Consider the following 26,249-nt stretch of genomic DNA (forward strand, 5'->3'; position numbering starts at 1 on the left):
GCTTTATGGGTGATTAATAGCACCTTGAAGCGCATCCGGAGATCGACAGGTAGCCAGCGCAGCTCGCGGAGGATAGGTGTTATGCGGGTGAATCTGGGTGCACCCGCAATCACTCGCGCGGCTGCGTTCTGCACTAGCTGAAGTCGCCGGATGCTCCTCAAGGGCAGCCCCATGTAGAGCACATTGCAGTATTCCAGCCTAGAGATCACAAGGGCCCGAGTGACTGTTGTGAGGGCCTCCCGGTTCAGGTAGGGTCGCAACTGGCGCACCAGGCGTACCTGGGCGAATGCCCCCCTGGTCACAGCCGTTAAATGGTGGTCGAATGACAGCTGTGGATCCAGGAGGACTCCCAAGTTGCGGACCCTCTCTGAGGGGTGTAGAATTTGACCCCCCAGCCTGAGTGTTGGAATATTGGCCAAATCTTTGGGAGGGAAACACAACAGCCACTCGGTCTTTTCTGGGTTGAGCACAAGCTTGTTAACCCTCATCCAGTCCATAACGGCTTCAAGACCCCGGCCCATCACGTCAACCGCTTCATTGATTTGGCACGGGGCGGACAGATACAGTTGAGTATCGTCCGCATATTGATGGTATCTAATCCCGTGCCTGCGGATGATCTCTCCCAGCGGTTTCATGTAGATGTTGAATAGTAGGGGGGATAAGACCGAACCCTGCGGCACCCCATAATTTAGGGGCCTTGGGGACGATCTCTCCCCTCCCACTAACACCGACTGCGACCTGTCCGAGAGGTAGGAGGAGAACCACCGTAGCACGGTGCCTCCCACTCCCACCTCCCGCAGTCGTCGCAGAAGGATACCATGGTCGATGGTATCGAAAGCCGCTGAGAGGTCAAGGAGGACCAGGATGGAGGGATGTCCACCATTATTTTCTTTATTATCTATTAGTAAACTATATTTTGATCTTTAACCAACCAAAAATAAAAACATATTATGACATTTGGTATAGGGTTAATGGCCATAAGAATAATCTATATTTGTAAATTTTATGGACATCAACTATAATGTAGTAAAATAGCTTTTTGTTCTCTGTCAGCAGGGGTGGGTTTCAACCGGTTCGCAGCGGTCCCCGCAAACCGGTTGGTCGGCGAACCCGGAAGTAAGTAACTTCCGGGAACAGCGAAGGGCCCACCCGCCCGCCCGCGCTCCTTACCGGTCTTTGAAGGCTTCTGCGCTTCCACGCAGGCGCATGGCACATACAGCGCCTGCGCGATTCTCCGCGAGCAGCTGGATGGCACATACGGCGCCTGCGCGAGTCTCCGCGAGCAGCTGCAGCATCGCACAGGCACTAAGATGCATGCGTGAACTGCGCGTGTGCACGAGGACGCCGCCGGCCCCGTTCCAACCGAACCGGTTGGAACGGGATTAGCAACCCACCCCTGTCTGTCAGTATGGAGTTACTATGGAACTCAAAACAATAAAATATTGAACTTTATAAGACAAAAGTTATGAAATACAAATTAAATCTGTACCTGTGAGTTATATTTATCATAATACAGGCAGTCCTCATTTAGTGGCTGTTTGTGGTAATGATGGTGATGAAAATAGTAACCAATTCTTGTATTTATAATCTTCTATAAAGCAAAGGAAAGCTGAAATCTATCTATAAGCAAACTTGTGTCTTCACTTAAAGACCGTTTCGTTTAACAACCAAATTGCCCGTTCCAATTGTGGTTGTGGAATGAGGATTTCTTGTAATCATATGTTATTATAAAATTAAAAAGTATAATTAGAGTATAAAACAATATATGTCATTCATGGCACTGTGGAGTCCTTGATACTCTCTTCACCTTGGTTTGTTTCCTTGCAGATATTTCATTATTCAACTAGGTAATATCAGTGTGACAATCTGACTGAGTAGAGACTGGACTGCCAATCTGTCAGAAATGGTGTAGGGTCTCCTGCTTGGATGTAGGGTTGGACTAGATGACCCACAAGATCCCTTCCAACTCTGATATTTTGTTATTTCTGTTAAAAGTATTAAATATTTTATTCTGTTGTTTCTGTTATGTGGAATTGCTTCCTCTTTATGTACAGTAGGTTGCCCTGCCAGTGTTGGTGGGGGAGGGGGGGTATGGTTTTCTCATATTCATTAGGATATTGTTTTCTGCTTGATAGTTTGCTTGGTATTAATCCCTGCTTATCTGGGCATTGGTTGTTGGAGAGCATGTGATCTAGTCTTTTTGTTTCTTTCTTACTATTTTTATTGTCATCAAAGTATTAAAGGTGTTAAGTCAATTGATAGAAGGAATTTCTATAATCTAGATTTAATCAAAGGTTGACTATGGATAGCTGTATTCTATATTCCACCCAGTATTTGAGACAGAATGGGAAACTGCTCTTAAAAACGCAAAACTGGTTGCGCTCCTGTGGAGTGAATTTACAGAAAGGCTCCATAGGAAATCTTGCCAAAAAATTTGCAAGGACTTGTCCCGGCAAATCTTCCAAAAATCAGACACGATTGAATGGAAGAAAAAAAAAATCAAATGCAGACATTAAATCTGTGAAGCCTGACTCTGAGATACTCGTCAATTAAAGTTACTCTGTTCCTCTGCTAGGAGATTTTCTTGTTCCAACCAGTCCCTTGGTTTCCAATATAAATGTTAAACTAGTATTAATCTTGCTAATGGTGCTTAATAAGGTGATGGATATGTAATTTGCAGGCTTGTTCCTCCTTTGAAAAATGGAAACAGTGAATATATATATCCCTGTGGATATACCCATACTTGCTTTCATACATGAAAAAGAAGGCCAGAATCGGACCCTACCAGGTTGTATTATTTTTAACTAGGCAAGGCAATTTAATCATTCCCACGAACCTTCCTGGTTTTAACTGAAAACCTAAATGCTTCACCTCCATGATTTTGATCAGTTACCAAAGTGTTGCAAATCATATTGAACTCTCTTTAGACCAGTGGTCCCCAACTCCAGGGTTGCAACGCAGTGTCGGGCTTTGGCCTGTTTGGAACTGGGCCACGGAAGTGGTGGGCGAGTGCACATGTGTTCACGCACATCCGTGAAGCTATATTTGTGAAAGCAGCACACACTTACATGAAACCATCCCCTCTCCCCTCCACCACCACTCCCGGTTCCCTGAGTCAGAAAGGTTGGAGTAAACATGTAGGAAATATACTGCTTGTAAAACAGTATATGTTGGTGTTGGAGTTGGCTGCTTTAAATTTTCAAATTGAGTGGTTCTCAGGGAAAATGAGAAAAACATTGCATTATTCTTATACCATTATTTAATTTGTGATACAACTTTGGAGTTAAGAAAAGATGTCAATTCAACCTGATTACTGACAATTGGAGAAAAAAACAGTGGATTCACTCTAAATCTATTCATAAATGCTATGAAAAAATAAGCTAAAACAAAAAAAAAGCCTTTGTGATGCTCTATCTTGATTTCCATCAGTTGTATGAAGTTTTAAATAGGCATATAGTTGTTGTTGGGTGAGGGAAGGTTAAGGGTTGATGGGAGAAAGTTATGAGAGATGATCATTAACAAAAGAATAGTTGGGTATGACATAGGCATTCTTATATTGAGAAAGCAATATAACCACTGATGTGGTGTTATAACAAAAATTAGGCATCTGTTCTATTTGTGAGAATACTATTAAAACTATATAATGTATTCTATATTAATTGCGTCCTGACAAAATTGTACTGGGTTTGCAACTTTGTTTCCCAAACATAGCCACCTTGAGACAAGTGACAGCTCGACAGGAGCCAAGGTGGCGCAGTGGTTAGGGTGCAGTACTGCAGGCCACTTCAGCTGACTGTTATCTGCAGTTCAGCGGTTCTAATCTCACCGGCTCAAGGTTGACTCAGCCTTCCATCCTTCCGAGGTGGGTTAAATGAGGACCCAGACTGTGGGGGCAATATGCTGACTCTGTAAACTGCTTAGAGAGGGCTGAAAGCCCTATGAAGCGGTATATAAGTCTAACTGCTATTGCTATTGCTATTGTGTCTTTCATGGTCCATTTTCAGGAGTGAGATCAAAATGCCAGGGTATAGAGCACAGAGCCAGATGCCATAGTTCCTCCTAGCAACTGAGAAGTTGCAGCATCATTGCTTAAATCCCCTCCCAGCTGAACAAGCCAGATACAGCTTTTTGTTCACAGTTGGAGATTGTGATAAGCTAGCCAGCCAGCCAGGAAGAGGCTGAAGTAAAAATGCCTCGTCACATTTGCTTGGTCTCTTTGGAGGGGCCTGGCAGTACCATATTTTGGGACATAGAAGGATTCTTATCACTAACATGCCCCCAATCCAGTGTCTCAGTCTTCTTATTGAATCCCCCCATGATTTTTGGCCATCATTATTTCTTGACATCACATTCATTTTTATTTGTTTAACGTAATGATTGGCTTGTTTGTACTGACTAAAGTGACGGGAAGCACGATTGAGTTATGTATTTGAGATAGGCAGCTGTATAAATCACAAATCGCCCATTGAGTCAAACTAAAATGTCCCTTAAGATTTTGTATTCCTCAGATAAAAGTGATATAAATACATTTACCAAATCAGGAGGTGTTTGTGTTTGCAGATTACTAGTCTGCATGTATTTTTTTTTCCAATCACAGTATACGCGGTTTCCTCAGGAAGTTGAATGGCTGTATTCATGCGGGTACCAGAAGTTGATTGTGCTTAGCAATTGGCACGTACTAAAGACTGTTGGGGTCATGTGGTCACCATTTGTGACCTTCCCAAATAGCTTCTGACAAGGAAAGTCAGTGGTGGAAATTAATTCATTTAATGATTGCAGTGATTCACTTAACAACTAAAGAGAATTGCTTAACAATTCTGGCAGAAAAGGTTGTAAAATTGGGGGTGACTCACTTAACAACAATTTCCTTAGCAACAGAAATTCTGGTACCAATTGTGGTCCAAAGTTGACAACTACCTGTATGAAGTAAGAGCATATTTTTCAAGTAGGTTCCCCCCCCCCAAATATAAATATAAATTGATGTAGAATTCTATGACGTGATAATTACAATTCTCTTGAATTCATCCTTATGATCGGAATGAAAGTGCCACCTTAGATGACAAATGTTGGGAAATGAAAGCAATTCTCTCTGTTTTTCATTCCTTCTGATTCAACATATCCAGGAATCATTGATCATATACTATTGTAGTAACTTTACTACTGCTACATTACATTTAGAGTTGTGAGTGTGCCCTGATGAAGCATTTAACAGTATATCACATAACCTTCTCTATGTCGTGATTATTTGTGCATTTTCTATTTAGCAATAACAATGATTATTTAGCAATGATTTTATTGCTGCCTGCTCTCTTACAGTATTATTGAAACAATTTTAACTCCCTGCCTCATGAACCTCTTTGTATAGAGAGATGCGCCATCTTATGTATACAGTACACATACATCTCTTTCTCATTTGATTTTAAACACAGAATTTATTAATAGGTTTTCAAAGAATTAAAAATTATTGCTGTGTATTAGTGCATTCTTTGAAAATGATTTAGAAGAAGTATTTTTGACTTTATATTATCTCTTTACTATTTATTAAAATAACTCCTTTTTTTTCCCCAGGTATCCATGCTAGTCTAAAGGTGACTGTGATTGTTGGAAGGATGGTTTACATTAAAAGTTAATATAACTCTTAAAGCAGCCACATCTTTTTTCAGGCTCAAAAACAATCAGGCTGTTTTATTTACTGTAATAGCAGATGAGTGCTATGCTCAGCAAAGAACTTCTCTAGAATAATTTTCCAAGCATATACAGCACTACTGTGGAAGGTCTATGACAACTAACCTTGGCCAACTCGCCAAGGGACAAGAGTTACAGTAATGTTGAAGAAATAGTGAGATAGAATCATTAAAGAAAGGATGCCAAAGGAGAGACAAAATGAAATGTGAATGACAAAAATTAAAATATTTTTAAACTATTGTAAATAATTGTTGTTTGTTTATTTGTTGGATTTATTGGATTTTTTTATAGGAATCCAATAAACAAACAAACAACAATTAAATAAAATAATTAAATTGAATTGTTGAATTGTCCCACGGGGAGTAAGCCATGGTGAGTTGGCAGCGTTGACTTTTCCCAGTCCCAAGATTAAAATCTATAAATAATAGCAATTCTTACTGAAATGTAACAGGAAGAAATATGATCATCATAGGAATCGATATGAGCATAGTGATAAGAATAAATCTGCAATAATATAAATTGCTTCACATTAATCTGCTCTATTATAGCATGTCATGATTAGGTCACTGAGCTTCTAGACAGGCTTATAAGAAAGAAAAAACGTTTGTCATTAAATCAATAAAATATACCATGACTAGGTAGACATATTTAAATCGAGATAATACCTGCCGTTTTCTGTGTGCTTGTTTTGTGTTTGTAATGTGACATCTATCTATTACATGTTGCCTAAAAGGACAGTTGATTTGGGCAACAATAATTATTCAGTTCTAAACTTGATTGATAGTATAATATCCAGTCATATATTAAAACATAGGTTCTCTCTCCCTCTCTCTCTTTCCCTCCCTCCTTCTCCCCCGTTTCTCTCTCTCGTTCTAAAAGTTTTGCTTTACTAAACTTGAGATACTGAAAAGATAAATGTCTGAACTGATTCTAAACCAACTCTTCATATATTGGTCTAAAGTAGAAATGGCTGAAAAGTCTCAATTAATGAATTTTCTTCTGCTACAGCTGTTGTCGCATGAACTGTTGTAGGAGAAATGGATATGAGAGAATAACGTAAAAAAGATGTGCCTTGTACAGGTTACTCATTTAATATTTTCAGGCTACTTTGCTAAAGTAGCAAAAAATGTGGTTTCATTAATTGGTTACAGTTTTCTTCTGATATGGAAATGGTGTGAGTTTGAAAATATTAAAACAGCAAAACATTTATACATATACACAAATATGGCTATAATTTTAATTGAGCCAAATCCAAAATGGACTTGGGCCACATATTTATCATTTGCTTATTTCCTGTTTCTTCTCCTGTTGTTATTCATTCACTGCAAAAACAAACTCTCACAAAATAAACTTTGGTAATAGCAATAATGTTTGATCATCCAGTAAGAAACTGTTTTCCATTTTACCTTCTATTGGCTTTTCTAAGCATTATGCACCGAATAATAATTTAACCTTCATCTTTTTTTTAAAGTGAAATTACTACTGTATAGTGTAATGATTTTGGTCAATGATTTGTAACTATACTCTCTTTAACCAGTACATCTTCTTTCTATATTTACTGTTATTATTCTCTCCTTCTCCAAATATTGTAGATCTAATCCAGGCCACAAATGAGACAAATGTCAACATTCCACAAATGGCTGATACCCTCTTTGAGAGAGCGACAAACACTAGTTGGGTTGTTGTCTTCAAAGCCTTAGTTACAACACATCATCTAATGGTTCATGGCAATGAGGTAAGCATTTTAGTCCTCAAAGCTAAAGCAAAGGATTGTTAAGAAAGCCTGTGTTTGTCTCATAGACTCTAAAAAAGAAAAAGTTGTAGCAAGCAGTCAACTTATCTGATACACAGTTAAGGCAGTATAAAATATGTAGGTTATATGGGGTTTTCTGTATGAAAGTTTCAGAGAGTAAATGATCCACTCTGCTTACTGAAGGAGATAATTCTACCTCAGCATTTCATGCATCTAATAGATATGCCTGGAGATTGGGAATCATTTGAAATAGATATTAGAAGGTATAGAAATTCAGGATTTAGGTATGTAACTGTTAGGCCTTTGGTTATGCAATGTTTGAAACCTCTGAAAGAGTTTAGTGTTGTTATGTAAAAATAAGATTATACTTCTCTGATATACAAAGAAAAGTGCTTTGATCAACACATATTTTCATAATTTTTAAAAAGAGGCAACCTTTAAAATTTTCTTACACTACATGTGTGTATTTACGAACTGAGATTTCATTTTATTTTATTTTTTTACTTTGAACGCGTGGCAAAGTATTTGCTTCAAATCTTATTTTTAAAGTTTTTTTTATTTACGGAGCCTCCCTTATCAGTTTTAATAAATATCTGCTGATATCCCATACACCAGTGGTTCCCAAACTTGCCAACTTTAAGCTCTGCTGGCTGGAGAATTCTGGGAGTTGAAGTCCACAAGTCTTAAAGTTGCCAAGTTTGGGAACCACTGCCATACACAATCAGTTTTTGCCTAGTAAAGAAAACAATTTGTTTATCTAAAACTGGAGGAGAGTGAGAACTTAGTTTTATGTGAACTGGTATTTCTCTACATTGGTCACGTTATTTGCTCTTTTAGAAACCTAGCATATAGAGTGAGGTCTCTACCCTTTTATTCACACTATGCAGTATTATTTTATTGTTTATCCAGAATAATTTCATGCACTGTAAGAGTAAAACGTGATCTTAAGTTTTCCTGAATTGAAATTCAAATGGAAAACAATACTTTCCTTAATATAATCTATATACCACTAAAACTCTCAGAACACAAAGATATTAAAGAGTTCGGGGGCAAAAAAGGCAACTTGAGGTACCCCACTGCTTGCTTCCCTCCATAAAGATGTAGTTCCATTAGGGACTAGACGCTGAGTGTGATTCGTCAACCAGTTATGACTCCATCTGGTGGGGACTCTGTCTATCCCACTTTTTTATTTTATTTTACCAAGAAGTATTTATTTATTTAATTTTGATTTGTCAAGCATGTATGGGAAAACAAGTCTAAGTATGAATATAACATATAAACATATAAGTATAATCAGGTATACATATATACATAAGAAATGAGTACAAATAAATGAGAACAGTAGGATAGGGACGGTAGGGCACGCTGGTGTACTTATGCATCCCCCCTTACAGACCTCTTAGGAATAGAATGAGGTCAGTAGTGGGTTGCTTATCCCGTTCCAACCGGTTCGGTTGGAACGGGGCCGGCGGCGTCCTCGTGCATGCGCGCAGTTCACGCATGCGTCTTAGCACCTGCGCGCTGCTCCAGCTGCTCGTGGAGAATCGTGCAGGTGCTGTATGTACCATGCGCCTGCGTGGAAGCGCAGAAGCCTTCAAAGACCCGTAAGGAGCACGGGCGGGTGGGTGGGCCCTTCGCCGTTCCCAGAAGTTACTTACTTCCGGGTTCGCCGACCAACCGGTTCGCGGGGACCGCCGCGAACCGGTTGAAACCCACCCCTGAGTGAGGTCCACGGTAGACAGTTTAAGGTTAAAGTTTGGGGGTTTTGAGGATGTAACAACAGAGTCAGATAGTGCATTCCAGGCATTGACAACTCTGCTGCTGAAGTCATATTTTCTGCAATCGCGTTTGGAGTGGTTTACTGTGAGTTTGTATCTATTGCTTGCCCATGTATTATTGCAGTTAAAGCTGAAGTAATCTTTGACAGGTAGGATGTTGTAGCAGACAATTTTGTGTACTAAGCTTAGGTCAGACCGTAGGCGGCGTAGTTCTAGGTTGTCCAGGTCCAAAATTTTAAGCCTAGTGGCATAAGGTATTCTATTGCAAGCAGAGGAGTGGAGTACTCTTCTCATGAAATACCTGTGGACTCGCTCAATTGAATTAATGTCCGTTATACAGTGTAGATTCCAGGCAGATGAGTAGGTTGTTCTCTGCTTTGCCAAATGTTGTTGTGAACTTTAACCTGTCATGAATTTTAACTGGGAGAAATGGTGGACATAGGGAAACCATTTTTGAATCAATGCACCTCTAATGAGCTAATTTATAGAATCTGTCCAAAATTTGGGCTCAATGACTCCCAAGGTAATGAAAGTTGGAAAGTTGTGGCTGTTGGCTGCTGCTGCATCCTTCAACCTGATCTTCATTTTCAGTGTTGCATGACAGTTTCTTAACTAGTCTCACAATCCCTCCTTCCCTGTCCCACCCAGCCTGCTTCCTTTACTGCCTGCTGGAAAGGGAAAGGAAGGAGATTTCTGGTGCTCCTTGCCAAATTTCCACAAGGAAAGTCAATGGGAAAGCCGACAGGAAGTGAGAAATTGCTCTTGCTTCCACTACTTTTTTACCTGCTGTTCACAATTCTGTTTTTCTATTTAGGTAAAGAAATAACTTTGAAACGATGACCCAAGGAGACATGGCTTCTTTAGTATATGTTAGCAGTATAGCAGTAATCTTGTGTCAGTTTTGTTAAAGAAGCAATATGTTAACTGCATTTTACATATGATCAGAGCAGTGGTGGGTTTCAAATTTTTTTAGAACCTCTTCTGTAGGTGTGGCCTGCTTTATGGGAGTGGCTTGCTGGCTATGTGACTAGGTGGGAATGGCTTGCCGGCCATGTGACCGGGTGGGAGTGGCTTGCCGGCCATGTGACTAGGTGGGTGTGGCCGACTTGTAAAATGTGGTGAAACTCACTTAACAACACTCTTGCTTAACAACCAAAATGTTGGCTCAGAAACTCTGGCATTTGAAGCACGCAAGTCTTAAAGCTGTCAAGTTACAAGACTGTTGCATCCCTAACTCTTTAGAAAAAAAAACCCAGGGGTGTTCAAACTTGATAGCTTTAAGACCTGTGGACTTCAGCTCCCAGAATTCCTCCTCTCACTCTTCATCTTGATGATGTGCAGACGGGTGGGGGGAGGGAGCTGGAACTGGCTCTAAACGGCACTGTAGATTTGTGGAACCTCTTCTATAGAAGAAATTAGAACTTCTATAGAAGAAATTAGGAACCCACCCCTGGATCAGAGGTATTTACTGGTTGTATGTAAAATGCAGTTGTCTGTTAATTTTTAGATTAAAGCTTGTCTTATGTGCAAATAATTGATTTCTAACGTTGGTATGTCTAAATACAACATGAATGGTTTAATTTTTTTTTAATATGGAAGGATTTAGTGCATATTCAGATTTGTGAACAGCCATCTGTGTCTAAAGGTAAAGGTGGTGCTACAGAACAGAGTGAGCTCCTGTTACTTGTCCCAGCTTCTGCCAACCTAGCAGTTCGAAAGCATGTAAAAATGCAAGTAGAAAAATAGGGGCCACATTTGGTGGGAAGATAACAGTGTTCCGTGCGTCATTGGCGTTTAGTCATGCCGGCCACTTGACCACAGAGACGTCTTCGGACAGCACTGGTTCTTTGAAACGGAGATTAACACCGCCCCCTTGAGTCGGGAACAACAAGCACCTTTACCTTCTCTGTGTCTAGGTACTTGTATAAAAGCTGACACACATAACTAGAGATATGTACAAATTAGATATAAATTATGTAATGAAATATTGCATTGTTTTTAGCAGAAATGAAACATGTTTAGGGATCTGTCATGAGAAAGGAAGAGTAATATAATTAATTTTATTGTTTTTCTCCCTCTTAGAGATTTATTCAATATTTGGCATCTAGAAACACACTATTCAATCTCAGCAATTTTTTGGACAAAAGTGGATCACATGGTAAGAAAAATGATTCTCTTTATCAAGTTTAGTATGTTAGCTTATTTACAGAAAATAACATGAGCAGAAATACAACATTTTTTTCATAGTTGTTTAGTCTTACATATTTAGATGAAAGCAAATATCACAAACCTAAACAGTAAAGGTTACATTTATCTTTGCTCTTAATCTACATTTCTGTGTACTTTTCTAAACACACCAAAATAACCTTTCTAAGCACTTTGAGATACTGCCTCATTGTTACTTTAAGTCACAGTTAAAGTGAAACAATGCCACTTTATTTTTTTTTAAATAGCATTTTTCTTAAGAAAATCAACAAGCAGAAAACTAGTCCTTAGTGTGAAGTGTGTGTGAATAAAAACCTACATTCCGGGAAACAGGTTTTAATTTAATAAAGATTATGCAGTTAATATAAGTAAATTTATTTGTATGTGTTTATGTTCCAGATATGGTTCTCTGATATCGAATGAGGATAAAAATAAAATATAAAGCTGGATGCTTGATAATGAATGGCCATTTTTGTTTAATAAGCAGCAAGAAACTTATACCAGGCTCAATATTCTGCAAAGGATTGTTATACTGATTCTTTGCTATCATGTCAGATCTAGGCAGTTTTAGTGTAAGTTTCCAATTCCTGGTAAACATGTTTTGTTAAAAAAATAACTGTAGGCAGCCTTACATCTGTTAATTCCTCTGAAATATGGTTTGGCAGGCTGTCACTTGACGTTTGTTGATGTGAGTATCTTAGAAGGAATGTAGGTGCCTTGTTCTCTTAATACGGAAAAGTTTAAATATCTCACAGCCAGGTTAATTAGAAAAGAGAGAATGTAAAGAAAAAATGAAAAAGGGGAAATATTCTAAGACAGAGTGAAACACTCATCCCTGTTTTAGCAAAGGGGGGAAAGTTGGGATATGTCACGTAACAACAATGTGATGATGCAAGTTTGACACCCCTGTTCTAAGATGAAAGTAGTTGTTGATTCCTGAAATTTTAGTAGTGTACTCTTTCCCCAAGGCTATCAACAAAATAACTCCATATAGGATTCTATGAATTAAATCCTGGAATGCAAAGATTGCATAATTCTGCTATACTGTATGTAAGCCTCTCTCTCTCTCTCTGCAGCGCAATTTCATGAGCACATTGCAGAGCTAAGTAAAATCTTACAGGGATATTGATAGAGGACCCAGATTGTTGTTGGGGACAATATGCTGACTCTGTAAACCGCTTAGAGAGGGCTGAAAGCCCTATGAAGCGGTATATAAGCCTAACTATTGCTATTGCTGATAGAGGAATTGTCCTCTCACTCTTTCATCGTAGCCCTATCAAACATATACTGCAGCTTGTCTTTATTTTATCAGCAACCAGAACACAATGGTCCAGCCATGGTTTTCTAGTTTAACAGTTCTTTAGATCAAAATGTGTACCAGTGATTACTGTAACAAGTATTGCCTGTAATTCAAAACTAGTTGTACCTTGAAATTTACAAGAGACTCTCTGATCTCCCTTTGGGGTTTATTAATGTGACCTGTATTTAAAGAAGAGATTTGGGGAAATGTTCATTGATTGAGAAAGAATAAAAAAGCTATATATATTATACTAATACATTAGTAATAACTAATATTGGTTTGGTGTTAATAGCTAGGCAATTACTGTAAAAGTGGGCCTTCTTTTACTTAGACTTTTAGAGTGGTTGGAATAATGACAGAAATATCCAATAGCTTTGCATCATTAACTATCAGCTTTTCTCACTCACTGTAATAAATTAATAAATCAAAATTTTCCATATTATGGTTTCTTTTTCTAGGATACGATATGTCAACTTTTATCAGGCGCTACAGTAGATATCTGAATGAAAAAGCATTTTCATACAGACAAATGGCATTTGATTTTGCAAGAGTAAAAAAGGGGTAAGCTGTCTTTATTTAGTATCAATATTGATGTTGCGGTGTAATTAATTGAATGTTGCTGTTATTGTTTCTGGTGGTATCCTAAACTATCCTATCCTAACCTAACCTAACCTAACCTAACCTAACCTAACCTAACCTAACCTAACATAACATAACATAACATAACATAACATAACTTGAATATTTATGTAAATACTTCTGACAATGTCCTATACTATATTATACTACTATACAACACAACAAATTGATGCATTGTTGATGTAATTATTTCTAATAATCACCTGTTATTACATTTGTGTGAATGATTAAAAAGGAATAAAACTGAAAAAAAATGTTAAAAAGCATTCTGGCATGCAAGTTAAGTATGCCATTTGTTAAGTATAACACAGGTTTTTTGTGTGTTTATCCAATAGAATGTCTAAAGAGTTCAACATTTTGCTAAGATTTTTGCCTTCTCTCACATCATGTTCTGTTTAAAAATTGAATTCCTTCTCTTTCCATCAGTTTTCTTCTGATAGTTTCAGTAGTAACATCTTTTTTTAAATATATAATATATTTATTTATCTTCTCTTTACATACAATATGTGCTTAGTGGACATCATACTGTCTGAGTCAATTTGTTTACATAATAATACTTTTTAACATCCTAATTTCTACCTCTATTTTCCAACCATTGATAAAAGAAGTCCCAAATTTGAAAGTACTTTCTGTCTTATTTTTCTTTATGTTCAGTGTTAAACTATCCATTACATTGCAGAGTCTAATATTTTTTTAATTATGTCTTCTTCTGTTGGTGTTTCCTTGTTTTTTTCCAATATTGTGCAAATGCAATTCTGACTGCTGTCAAAACCTGTAATATCAAATATACATTCCCTTTGTCATATTTTTCTGGTATTATGCCTAACAGAAATACTTCTGCTTATAATCCATGTGTTGCCTTAACATTTTTTCTAATCACATGTGCACTTTCGTCCAGATGTTTGGGTTTTTTTTGCTTTTGGACATGTCCACCACATATGGTAGTATGTGCCCGGTACTTGGTGGACATATTTTAAAACATTTTTGCTAGCCCTGCTGGTGGAAAGTGTCCCCTATAAAACATTTTATACAAGTTTTCTTTATACGTAGTTGCCATCGTCAATTTATAGTTTCTTTCCCACAATTATTTAATTCTATATTATGTCCCAAAAATTTTTGCCCAAACTATCATTGGGCACTTTTCACCTATTCATCTTTCATTTTTAGGCTTAAGAAAAAATAATATAATTTTTTAATTAATTTCTCATTTACCGTTAACAGTATTTGAACATTCAAATGAGAGATATAAACGAGACTGGAAAAAATGGATTGACTATATACAAAATAAATACGGGACCAAGAAATTCCAGTTAGCCTATGCTTAAGATCAGAAATGATTTAAATTGTTTAAAGTTAGCTCAGCAAGAAGAAGCTAAGATCAATGTAGAGATGTCATTAATTTCTTTATTTCTTTTTTCTCAATAGATTTTAGACTGTGTTTGTTAAAAATCCATACCGTGTACGGGTTCTGGGAAGTCGGGGGGGGAAGGAGGAGGGGGGCTGGGGGGGAGGGGGGAGGGAGGGAGGGGTATACATTAGGCTAGACAAGAATTTGGTGGTAAACTAGAACTATTTTGACACACAAAAAATTGTACTCCGATGTCTTACTGATTGAGGAATGATGAAATATTTGTTTTAAAAGAAATAAAACTTTTGAAACCCCCCCCCCAAAAAAAACAGTATTTGAACAAAGGTTGTTTGCTCTTTATAAAAACCATAAGTCTTGACATCTTACTCATACCTCAATTGCATTTGCATTTGTGGCCACTCAGTAGTAACATCTTTGATTTCTTCCTCCTCTAGTACTTGGTCTTATTCCTCTCAAGTTTTAGCCTTTTGAACTAAGTTACTGCTTGGGTTTTATGGCCATCGGGGCACCCATCAGGAAGTAATAGAACTGTGGCAATAAACATCCATTGTGCCTTTTTTTGCCTTGTGAGGGAATCATGCATGCATTATCAGATCTTTGTGAAATAGGACTGCGTTCTCACTTAAGGGCATGTCTTTGGGGGAAGAGTATCAGTGAAACAGTGCCTGTAGCTAAATTGGCTTTGAAGGAACTTGACTATCAGCCTAGTTTAAGAGATGACCTTTGTCAGGGACTCCTGCAGGCCAGATTTGCACTCAGTTCTTGTAGAGAACATTGCACTATAGTTCCTGATGCAATCAGAAAGTATCTATGTGTGTATGAAATAGATCACTGAAGGGTTCATTCCAGTGGTGGGATTCAATTTTTTTTACTACTGGTTCTGTGGGCGTGGCTTGGGGAAGGATACTGTAAAATCTCCATTCCCTCCTGATCAGCTGGGACTTGGAAGGCAGAAAATAGATGGCCAGTCAGAGGTGGTATTTACGGTTCTCTGAATTACTCAAAATTTCTGCTACCGGTTCTCCAGAACTGGTCAGAACCTGCTGAATACCACCTATGGTTCATTCCCTTATGGTTTGTGGCCATATTTCATACAGGACTTCTTTTTAACTAAGATTCTACAACCACATTTGTGCATTTCCCAGTGCTAATGGCCTATTAAAAATGGCTAACGGCTTTTGTTTAAAACCATTGTTTATGCCAACATCAAAATCTCAAGAGTTTGTATTAGGTATAATATTACTTCTTCTTTTTTAACCACCTATTCAAATTCAATTATCATTGCAGCTTCCCAGCTTTTAATTTGGTGTGCTGTAGCAAATGCTTAAACTTTTACTTATAAGATGGATTCTCCCTTTCTAACTTCCAGGCTTATGTGGCTACGTACAAGTACTTTCATAGGGGGGGGGGGAATAGTATTTTCCATCTGACTCCCAGGCAAAACAGAGGGACTCATTAAAGTCTTTCATGTTGGAGAAATTTCTGTTGCCAAGCAGCAGATTATACCTCTAGACACTCCAGAGGTTGCGTATATGTTTTTTTAAAGTATTACTTTAACATATAAAAAAAATAAAGACATCTTGATGCAAAGAAGAAAGAAAAGGACTAAAATATGGAAGAACCAACTCAGTTTTTTAATAGCAAATTAAATCCTGATCAGATAGAATAATGTTAGTCAGCCTTTCCCTACAAATAATACAAAGTTAATTCATAAATGGAAAATAAGTCAATATCGGTCCATGATTTTAAATTGATTTAATGTTGTCTCCATTAAAATAAAACACTATATTGGCTATCCATGGTGCACAATAAATCCAGAAATTTTAGGAAACAAATTCTAGTTTTTCAGCATATAGTTCAAATAACATTCACATATTAAACTTCCTTACTGTTCCCAACATCAAATACGTCAAATGGGACAATCATGAAACAAATTTAAAACATGCATTCTGTCATATATTACTTCCAATCTATTGAAGTTGGACAGCCATCCCTTGGTAACTATCCCATCTGGTATACAGGATACTCATTCTTTTTATTCAAATTTTCTTGAAAATTACCAATATTAATTGTAGACTAAAATAAGCTAGAAGGATAATGGATAATGATATACTTCAATTTTCTATAAAATTGAACTGCAGATTGAGGATTATTTGAAACTAAATTATGCTAAGTTAAAGTATTAAAATTTGATAGACATTTCATAAAATGCTAATGGTCTAAATGGTCTAAATCGGGAGGTTAAAATATATATTTAGGTGATTAAGTAGTCATTTTGCTATTTTAAACAACCCAAATTCTTGTTCCAAAAAAGCTAATGTTTTGGTAGTAAGAGGACAAACAAAATTAATATGTTTTTTGCCCATGAAAATTTAAAAAGATCTCTACCCTACATTTCTCAAGCTAGGATTATCCAGAATTCAGTTTCTCATGGGAATAAGGAACAAATTTAAGCTTCATACCCAGATTCTAGTTTTTAATGCTTGAAAAATACATGACTTTTACCTAAAACAAGAGGTGATCCATTACAAAGACATTAAGAGAGGTCAAATATAAGTTGGGGCTAACAATTGAGCTGAAATTGGGAAAGCTAAAAGTCCCATCTTCATAAGTAATAATTTAGATAATGAAAATTGGATTGCCTGCTATTGCACAAACATTTTTTTATCTTATCCATCTGTTTTAAAATGAATTAACACGGGAATCCTTTTGAAGGTACATATTGCCCTGAAGTAATATTTATTATAATGTTTATTCTTGCTATAGACTTATGGGGATATTTAGCCACCAGCTAATGTCGGTAATGACGTTTTCAGTTTTTGGCAGATGCCAAGAGCTTGGCCACAGATTTTGAAGATTTATTAATCAGGTTAATCAGGAGTCCTTCGGGATTGGGCGGCATACAAATCCATTCAAATTCAAATTCACTCCTCTTGTGGCATTTGAGTTGCCATTAATATATTTGACTAAGCTTTCCCTTTTTTTCCTTACGTTTTTACAAACCTTAATATGTTATATTGTTTCAGTACAATGATATTTACACAGCATTGGTTGAAAATTAACAATTACTAGTTGATGATAATAATAAATATTTAGATACAATATTTTTTTCTTTATTTCCCGGAGTCTATCAATATTAATGATAATTTCAGATGACAGTAGCAGATGATTTGACTACTTCATCCAGAATTGAATATAACATTTTAAAAAAGTGTTGCAGATTGCCTCAAAGTATTTGTTATACAATAAGATGTATAAGTTGGTTTTGCTTTTGTTTCCTCAGGGCTGATGGTGTAATGAGGACGATGCCCCCGGAAAAACTATTGAAGGGCATGCCAATATTACAAGGACAAATAGATGCACTTCTTGAATTTGATGTATGGGCTTATATTTTCCTTAAACTTTTATGGTTACAGAAAAACACTTCTTACTTGGAATATTAAAACAACCATGAAACATTTAATTTGTAAAAGGAAAGTGATTGTATTTTGTCAAGCTGCAGAAAATAAATAAATGGCTGAAGGCTGAAGATTGAATTACCTTTTTGCGCTTCATTGAAAGTCACAACCAAGTGTCATCATTTCACCATTAGTGTTACACAAACTTCAAAAGGATGTGCATTAATATTCAATTTCTTATTGGGTTTATCTAAATTTCATTAGTTCTAGCAGCCTAACCTGAGCTGTTCATTCTTGTAGTTTAGCATTGCTGAATTTACTGCATCTTCAGAAGCATACTTTCTGTTTAGACTTCTGTTTAGACTCCTTAATCTGAACAATAAATATATCTGCTAATGTTTTACATTGTGCAGAAAGAAAAGCTAGTCTGAATGTTGTATGTCTGTAATAAATCATGGGCTTTTCTTATACAGGTTCATCCAAATGAACTGACAAATGGAGTCATAAATGCTGCATTTATGCTTCTGTTCAAAGATCTCATCAAGCTTTTTGCTTGTTACAATGATGGAGTCATTAATTTATTAGGTATGTGATTCTTTTCTGGACCTATGATTGTAGCCAGATTATTTTTGGTCAGATTCTTTCAAAAGGAGGCTAAACCATTTTTTCCCTTCAGAAATACTGTAATCTGACTGACTGACTAACTAACTAACTAATCACAGGTATGGAACAGGGGTGAAATGCTACTGGTTCAGACTGATTCACCCGAACTGGTAGTAAAAAAATGCTACCGGTTCAGGCGAACCAGTATTTCCGATGATCAGCTGGGCAACAATCAGCTGTGATGCATGATTTATATTAACTAGAATTGTCAGATTTCCTGCTTTCTAGCTAATCTAAATTGCGTGGCACAGCGGATTTCCCCTCCCCCTCACTGTTCTACTTACCTTTGCAGACTTGGAAGGCTTCAAAATGTTCCTTTTTTAGTGCTGCCCGGGCGCACATCAGGTGCGCATGCGCACACAAAGCTTCGATAGCATACTCAGCGAAACGGTAGAAGAGGTCAGAGGATTACACCACTGATGTGAAACATTTCTGTGCTCAAGCACTTTAGTTATGCAATTTAAATTAATAAGAACCAGCACCAGTTGCCAGCGTCATTATAACAATAGTACTTATATACTGCTTCATCGTGCTTTACAGCCCTCTCTAAGCGGTTTATAGAGTCAGCATATTGTACCCAACAATTTGGGTCCTCATTTTATCCAGCCCTGAAGGACGGCAGGCTGAGTCAACCTTGAGCCTTGTGAGACTTGAACTGCCATATTGCAGGCAGCTGGCAGGCAGCAGAAGTAGCCTGCAGTACTGCACTCTAACCACTGCGCCACCACAGCTCTTCTTATTATGGAAGATTAAGCCTCAACAATTCAGGTAGCAAATTCAAGGCCAGAGTCTTGTTTTGCTATTTTAAGGATTGAAGGCTTGCTTTTTATTACAAACATCTGGTTTTGTCCAAATTCTGTATTTAGTGATGCTTAGATAAGCACTTCAGCATACGCTTTTGGCAATGTATTAATGAAGCAAACTTCCTATTTGGCACAGATATCTTGTCATGTTTTTGATAGCTCCTATCAGGGGGAGGGGGGGAGTTGTACCAGGCAAATGGTTACAAACACACTCAGTTAGCTAAGGTTTTTTTGAATTCATTATTCATTTTGTCTTAGAAACACATTTTCCTGGGATTTCAGTTTAAAGAAATAAAAAGAATTAAGGTTAGGGAATACTATAAAATAAAACTTGAAATTGGGATCGTTTGCAGGGTGGAATACGACAAAAAGACAAATCTGGCCATAATTGCTTTCTGCCATCTTTTTAATAATATCACTTATGAAGATTTTTCTTCATAGTGAAATGTCAAGTCTTCAGATGTTCTGCTTATGAAGAATACTAGAGATTGAGATTGTCAAATATATCTCTTCCAGAGAAGTTTTTTGAAATGAAGAAAGGACAGTGCAAAGATGCCCTTGAAATTTATAAGCGGTTTCTTACTAGGATGACGAGAGTATCGGAATTTCTTAAAGTTGCAGAGGTAAGTGAAACATTCATAGAAAGAACAGTAGGCTGTAAAGATTGCAAATATTCTGCAATGTACTGAATTTTGTGAAAAAGACCAGAAGATGGAAGAGATAACGATTATATTTAATGTCAGTTACACATTTAAAATGATAGTACATTGATTTGTGATTTAACTAGTAGTGAACATTCCTAAAACGGAAATAAATGACAGTCAATTAATGGAAGTAATCACCAGGTGGTTGGTTTTCAACATCCAATGTTTGAATGTTTTTCGGTGGAATGCTCCATGGTATGTACAAAGAAGTCCCAGAGACCTATGCCTCAAATTGTAAAAAGATAAAATAAATATATACTTGGAGAATGTGTAAAAGAATTAACAATATTACACAATCCATAGATTAAAGCAAGAAAAAAAAATCATCTTGATTTTGTTGTATTTGTTAAAGCTGCCAAACTCCAGGGTGATTCTGAGTGACGTAAAATAAGCCTAATAGATGTATTTTAAAAAATAACTAAAAACCTTGCGATTGTTTACTATAAGATGGGACAGAGATAAACTTGAAAATACACTTGTTTATTTGCTTAATTGATTGATTGATTAACATCACTTAAATAAAATTTGATTACTACAGTCTACAACAGGGGTGTCAAACCTGTGGACCAGATGTGTCACACGCTGGCCACGCCCACCCCTGTTTTAAGGAAGGGAGGGAAAGTTGCGATGTGTCACGCAATGACAATGTGTCATCATGAGTTTGACACTCCTGGTCTACAACAACAGAGTTGCATTTGTTAAAGCCCCATCGTGCCTATTTTTTTGACCTGGCTTATCTCAAAAGTCTGTGTTCAGTCGTGAAAGCTTCTAGAAGTTTCTCTCTGTCAGATGATAATTAACTATGTTACACTTAACAATTCAGTTCACCTGTTGTTGCTTGATGATTTATATTGCTGTTTGGTTTGTGATCGCAAATGTGAAACTTGAAACAATTTTATTTTCATTTCTTTCTTGATCTACAGCAAGTTGGAATTGACAAAGGCGATATTCCCGATCTCACGCAAGTAAGTTGCATTCAGCTTGAAAGTAGTTAAAGGTTACAAAAAAAAATGTGTTCATTTAGCAAGCAACCTAAAAGTGTTAACTACTTTAAAGATATGCTTCCAGAAAATGGCAACCATTTTGATCATAGCTTTGTTTCTAGATTAGGATTTCCAATTTTAGGCCATTTATTTAGGAAATTTCCATTTTTAGGGTATTTAGAGATATTGTACTTAATGAAGAAAGCTTCCATTCCCCCCCCCTTTTCTAGAGGTACAGTTTGTTCCCAAACTCTGAGAGTGCAATGTCCATGGAGATTCTCAGTCATTCATGTCATAGTTGTCCCAAAGATGCTTTCTTTCAAAAGGCAACTGGGCTTTCTTGTTTTACTTGAAGACGTTTTGCTTCTCATCCAAGAAGCTTCTTCAGTTATGAAACCTGTTCTGACCCCCCTCGTCCTACTCCAAAGCATGCCGAGACAAAGATACTTCAAAGGATTTATTAACACACAGACAGCAACCCAGCACAGTCTAGACTTTGGCAGCAATCCAGCACAGACAAGACGTTGGCAGCAATCCAGCCTGCCAAGCTAGCCACAAGAGTTATCCAGTGGATACGTTGACTCCTGCAAAGGGCGTGTTCACAATCATTCCTTTTATAGTCTTGAGAGGAGCCTAATTACCACCAGCTGAGTGCAATTATCTCCTGTAACTGCGTAACTGTTCCTTACGCCTATTAGCTCTCCGTTGCCGGGCATCCAGGAACAACTCCCTTGTCTCCTCCCCACTGCTCCAATGCATGATGTCCGGATCACACTCCCTTGTCTCCTTCCCACTGGTCCAAGGCTCAGGCGCTTCCTGGTGGCCAACCAGCCTCTCTGCGCCCTGCTCAGAGTCAGAACCCTGTCCAGGGCCCTCCACATCCTCCAGAGCCGACTCATAGGGCCCCTCACTGTCGGAGTCTGGTGGCAGCTCCAATGGCGTCTACTGGGCCACAACAGAAACCAGAACTGAAGAAGCTTTTAGAACTCAGGAAGGTTCTTGGATGAGAAGTGAAACCGTTTCAAGCAAAAGAATAAATTCCAGTAGCTTTTTGAAAGAAAGCACCTTTGGAAGGTCTGAGAGTTCAAATAGTACACTTGACAGAGGAAGTTCTTTAGGATTTGTACCAGTGCTTTGACTTGGTCCATAACATCGCTTAATTTTTTTCTTTCCAAGGAAGAGACAGCTTTAGGGCAGGAATATCAAACTCAAGGCCCGGGGGCCAGATCTGGCCGTGAGGTACTTAGATCTGGCCCACGGGGCCACCCTGGAAACAGCAAAGGACTGGCCCATGGTGCTTCTGCCAGTGAAAGTGGGCTCCCGGGCTCTGTTTCAGGAGGCAATGGCAGCAGAAAATGGAGCCGTGGAGCCTGTTTTTGCTGGCACAGCGCTACAGCGACCACGGATACCCCCGACAGGAGTGACATCAAGCTGGCCACATTCATCCTGGCCATGCCCACCTCGGGCCTCCAAGGTCAAACACAACCCTGATGCGGCCCTCAATCAAATTGAGTTTGACACCCCTGGTTTAGGGCTCCCATAATAAAACCAATTGCTTCTAAATTATTAGATGTAAAATACTTTGATACAAATAAATGAAAACTTTTATTCATATTTCTACTTTGTACATGAGTGCAGTCATTATTTATTATTGCATTGGTAATGTTATTTATTGCAAATATATTTCAGCAACATTTTAAAAACTTATGTTGCTGAACAAAAATAAAAGTAATTTCTGCATAAGGATGATGTACTTGCAAGCATTATGATGGCATCCTATCTATAACAATTTAATATTTTTCATATAAATGAAACATTTTTTTTCTAATTACAGGTAGATAGAAATAAAATTACACTGACCTAATATTGCACAGCTATCAAAATAATAATTAGCTTTTTCACAGTAAGGTACTGGAAATTGTTTGAAGTACAATAAATAAATCCAGCTACCATTCTCCTTTTTGCTTACGTTTTTTTTGGGGGCAGAATATATGATTACTGTAGCTTCAAATGAACATGAAGTGTCTTGTTTTGTCTTGCTTTGGTTATAATTTTTCTTTTGTGCTTTTTCATGATAATGCCCAATCATAGTTAGAAAGTGAGTGTTGGAATTGTAATCTTGTTTAAATTGAAACCAAGAGATTTTGTAAATTCCTTAAATCATGAATAAGGATATTTGTATTTTACAGTTTTATATATTTTATATATCTTCCAGTATTTTAGTCGACAACGGAATTGTTCAGGAGTTTAATTCAACACAATGGTCTTTTTAAGACTGCTATTGGTATTCTATTCAATAATGGAGAATTTGCAGACTTTCCCATCATCATCCATTGAGGACACGGTAGAATGTTCCTCACTCATAAAAGCCAATGCCATAACTTAATGCTTGCCTGTTGGCAGGCAGCTAAAGCAGTAGTTTAAAACAACTTGGAGTTTGAAAGCATTTGGTTTTAATTTAAACTACTTTTGTCACGCTTTCTTTTGGATATCTTAACATTCATGCTGTTAAGTAGTGTATGATCCAGAGATGGTATTCTGCCAGTTCGCACCGGTTCAAGTGAACCGGTAGTGGCGTCGTCGTGAAGTCCCGCCCACTCACCCAGATGTGTGCTCCTACTACCAAGCTGGTAGTGAATAAAATAGGATACTATTAGTGGTATGAGCAATTTTGAAAGTCTTTGTACATGATTTAGAACAGGGGTCTCAAACTCGTGTTGTCACGGTGTCATTACGTGACATATCACAACTTTTTTCCCCTTCGCTAAAGCAAGGGTGGGCGTGGCCAGTGCATGACACATCTGGCCCGCGTGCCATGAGTTTGACAGCCCTGATTTAGAATATAAACCATCCGTGTTTGAAGTTTCTTAAAAGTTTTTCTGAGCTTTCATAACCACAGATATTGAAACATTCAGAATTAAAAATGGTTTCTGTATAAATGAATGAAATATGAACAGAACGTGACTTTTGAATACAAGTATAATCATATTGCAGAGTTGATGATCTATTGTTATAAAAAAAAAATAGCATAATCATTTATTTTCCCTAAAAGTCTGCTCCACCTAGTTAACTGAGGATCTTTCAATTGGAACTGAATAAATTAGTAGCCTTGATGTTCTCTTTTTAAGGTAATTTATTAAATTTCAGTAACATGAGTAAAAAGTAAACAAGCAGGGAGAAAGTAAGTTGAAAAAGGTGGAAAAAGGCAAAAAGCAAAATAAAAATGCAAAAAGATCCCTTATCTGTTTGCAAGTAATGTTTTGACTTATTGAATACAGAAAGGCGTAGTGTAATCATTTAATTACAAAAGTATTTTCCAAAATGGCCAGCTAGATGGCAGCACTTAGCTGACCTTGACTGATCTCAAAAATCAAGCTTGGATGGGAGAACACCATGGAATCCCAGAGTAACAGATTAAGATGAGATTGGAAAATTAAAAAAAAAACCAGATAAACAGAGGCAGTGGCAAACCAGTTCTATATTGTTGCCAAGAGAAAACATGAATGTATCCATGACATCCTCAAGCATCAATATCCACTTGAGGAAAACTTGGCTTCATCAATTCATATAAATTCCACACACCAAGCTTCCTATGGATTCACACATGGAAATTTCTGATTATGCTTTGAAGTAGTATAAAGGCTACTTTTGTTTTTATATTTTATTTATATTCATTTATATATTTATTTTACTGTTAAATAGATATGTTCTAACTGTTTATATAAACTAATAAACGTGTGTGGTCAAAAAATTGGTGGTTTATCAACACATTATGAATCAAAGTCTTCATTATCTGTTTTGGTAAGATTAGAGGCATATTTCCTAATTCTGATACATTTCATGATTTTGTATTCAGTACCCTTAGATTTTCAGAAATGGTAGTAGACTATAATACTTGATAGCTTTTCTGTCTTATGATGAAGAACAGGATTCTTCAGTGATCCATTATGACAATACATTAAAGAAAAAAAATATGTAATGCATATCATTATAGAGGAGGATGTGAAATATATTTCTTTAACATTTGGAAAAAAGGGATGTGTTGGCCGTTAAACCTTTTGCCAATTCTGAATTTAAAAGCCATTTATATAGCACATGGCAACCATCTCAGATAATGGATAAAAAATTGACAGAAAAGTTGAACATTTGTTGATTTAATTGGACAATTTTATTTTAAATTAAAATTTTATTTTAATGATGTCTTTATAAGTAATGGTTCTAGAAAGGTCCTGGCACAGTCCTTAAAAACTAGTATTACAGATCATGTGATTTCCACTAGTGACTTACAGCTTGTAAGTCCAGTTCATTCCATATCCCTGGGAAAAATGATTAAAAAAAGTTTTCATAGAGAAAATAGGTCATTACCGGTAAGTACAATCAGTTTGAATCCATTGGTATCTGTAAGGCACTTTACACTTAAATTAAGAAACTTTTCTTTCTTTTTTTTTTTTTTTAAAAAAGAAACTTTTCTTGAGACAGGACAACACATTCTACATATATTTTAGAAGAATTTTATCTATACTCCAGGATTTTGTTGTGAATGTAGATGATACCCTGGTCTTCTTCCAAAGTATATTTTGCAAGTTGAAGTTTAGATAAGGTTAGAAAAGTTTGCATTAAATCTGTGGTGTATGTCCAGCTGTGTTGCAACTTGAAGGTAATTTGTTATAAATTAAACAGGTTCAGAAGCAATGTTGCTAATTTAATTCTAGCTATAATCTTTCTGACAAAATGTGATCCACTGGAGAAAGAAATGGCAACCCACTCCAGTATCTTTGCCATGAAAACCCCATGGACAACGTTGTCCTTGGGGTCGTGGTGGGTCGGACATAACTTCGCAATCAACAACAACAATATTTCAATATTGTTATACCCAATTAATTTTTCAATGGTTTAAATTTAATCTACTATTTAAAAACTCATAGTATTGTTAACCTAAGTGATGAAAATGAAGAGTCATTTAAGGCCT

The 26,249-nt window shown here is 37.1% G+C and overlaps 1 protein-coding gene across 1 annotated transcript in view; it reads left to right on the forward strand.

Moving 5' to 3' along the window:
• SNAP91 (synaptosome associated protein 91) overlaps positions 1 to 26,249 on the forward strand; it is a 98,644-nt gene that overhangs the window by 24,960 nt on the left and 47,435 nt on the right. Inside the window, exons 3-9 of the mRNA XM_087718811.1 lie at positions 7,278 to 7,420; positions 11,299 to 11,374; positions 13,180 to 13,282; positions 18,013 to 18,106; positions 18,601 to 18,712; positions 20,110 to 20,216; positions 21,221 to 21,262. Of these exons, the coding sequence (XP_087574937.1) occupies positions 7,278 to 7,420; positions 11,299 to 11,374; positions 13,180 to 13,282; positions 18,013 to 18,106; positions 18,601 to 18,712; positions 20,110 to 20,216; positions 21,221 to 21,262 (677 nt within the window). The remainder of the gene's footprint in view (positions 1 to 7,277; positions 7,421 to 11,298; positions 11,375 to 13,179; positions 13,283 to 18,012; positions 18,107 to 18,600; positions 18,713 to 20,109; positions 20,217 to 21,220; positions 21,263 to 26,249) is intronic.

The sequence above is a fragment of the Thamnophis sirtalis genome, unplaced genomic scaffold (assembly GCF_051295495.1).
Source record: "Thamnophis sirtalis isolate CommonGarterSnake01/CBP01778 unplaced genomic scaffold, rThaSir2_p1.2 scaffold_6, whole genome shotgun sequence".
NCBI lineage: Eukaryota > Metazoa > Chordata > Lepidosauria > Squamata > Natricidae > Thamnophis > Thamnophis sirtalis.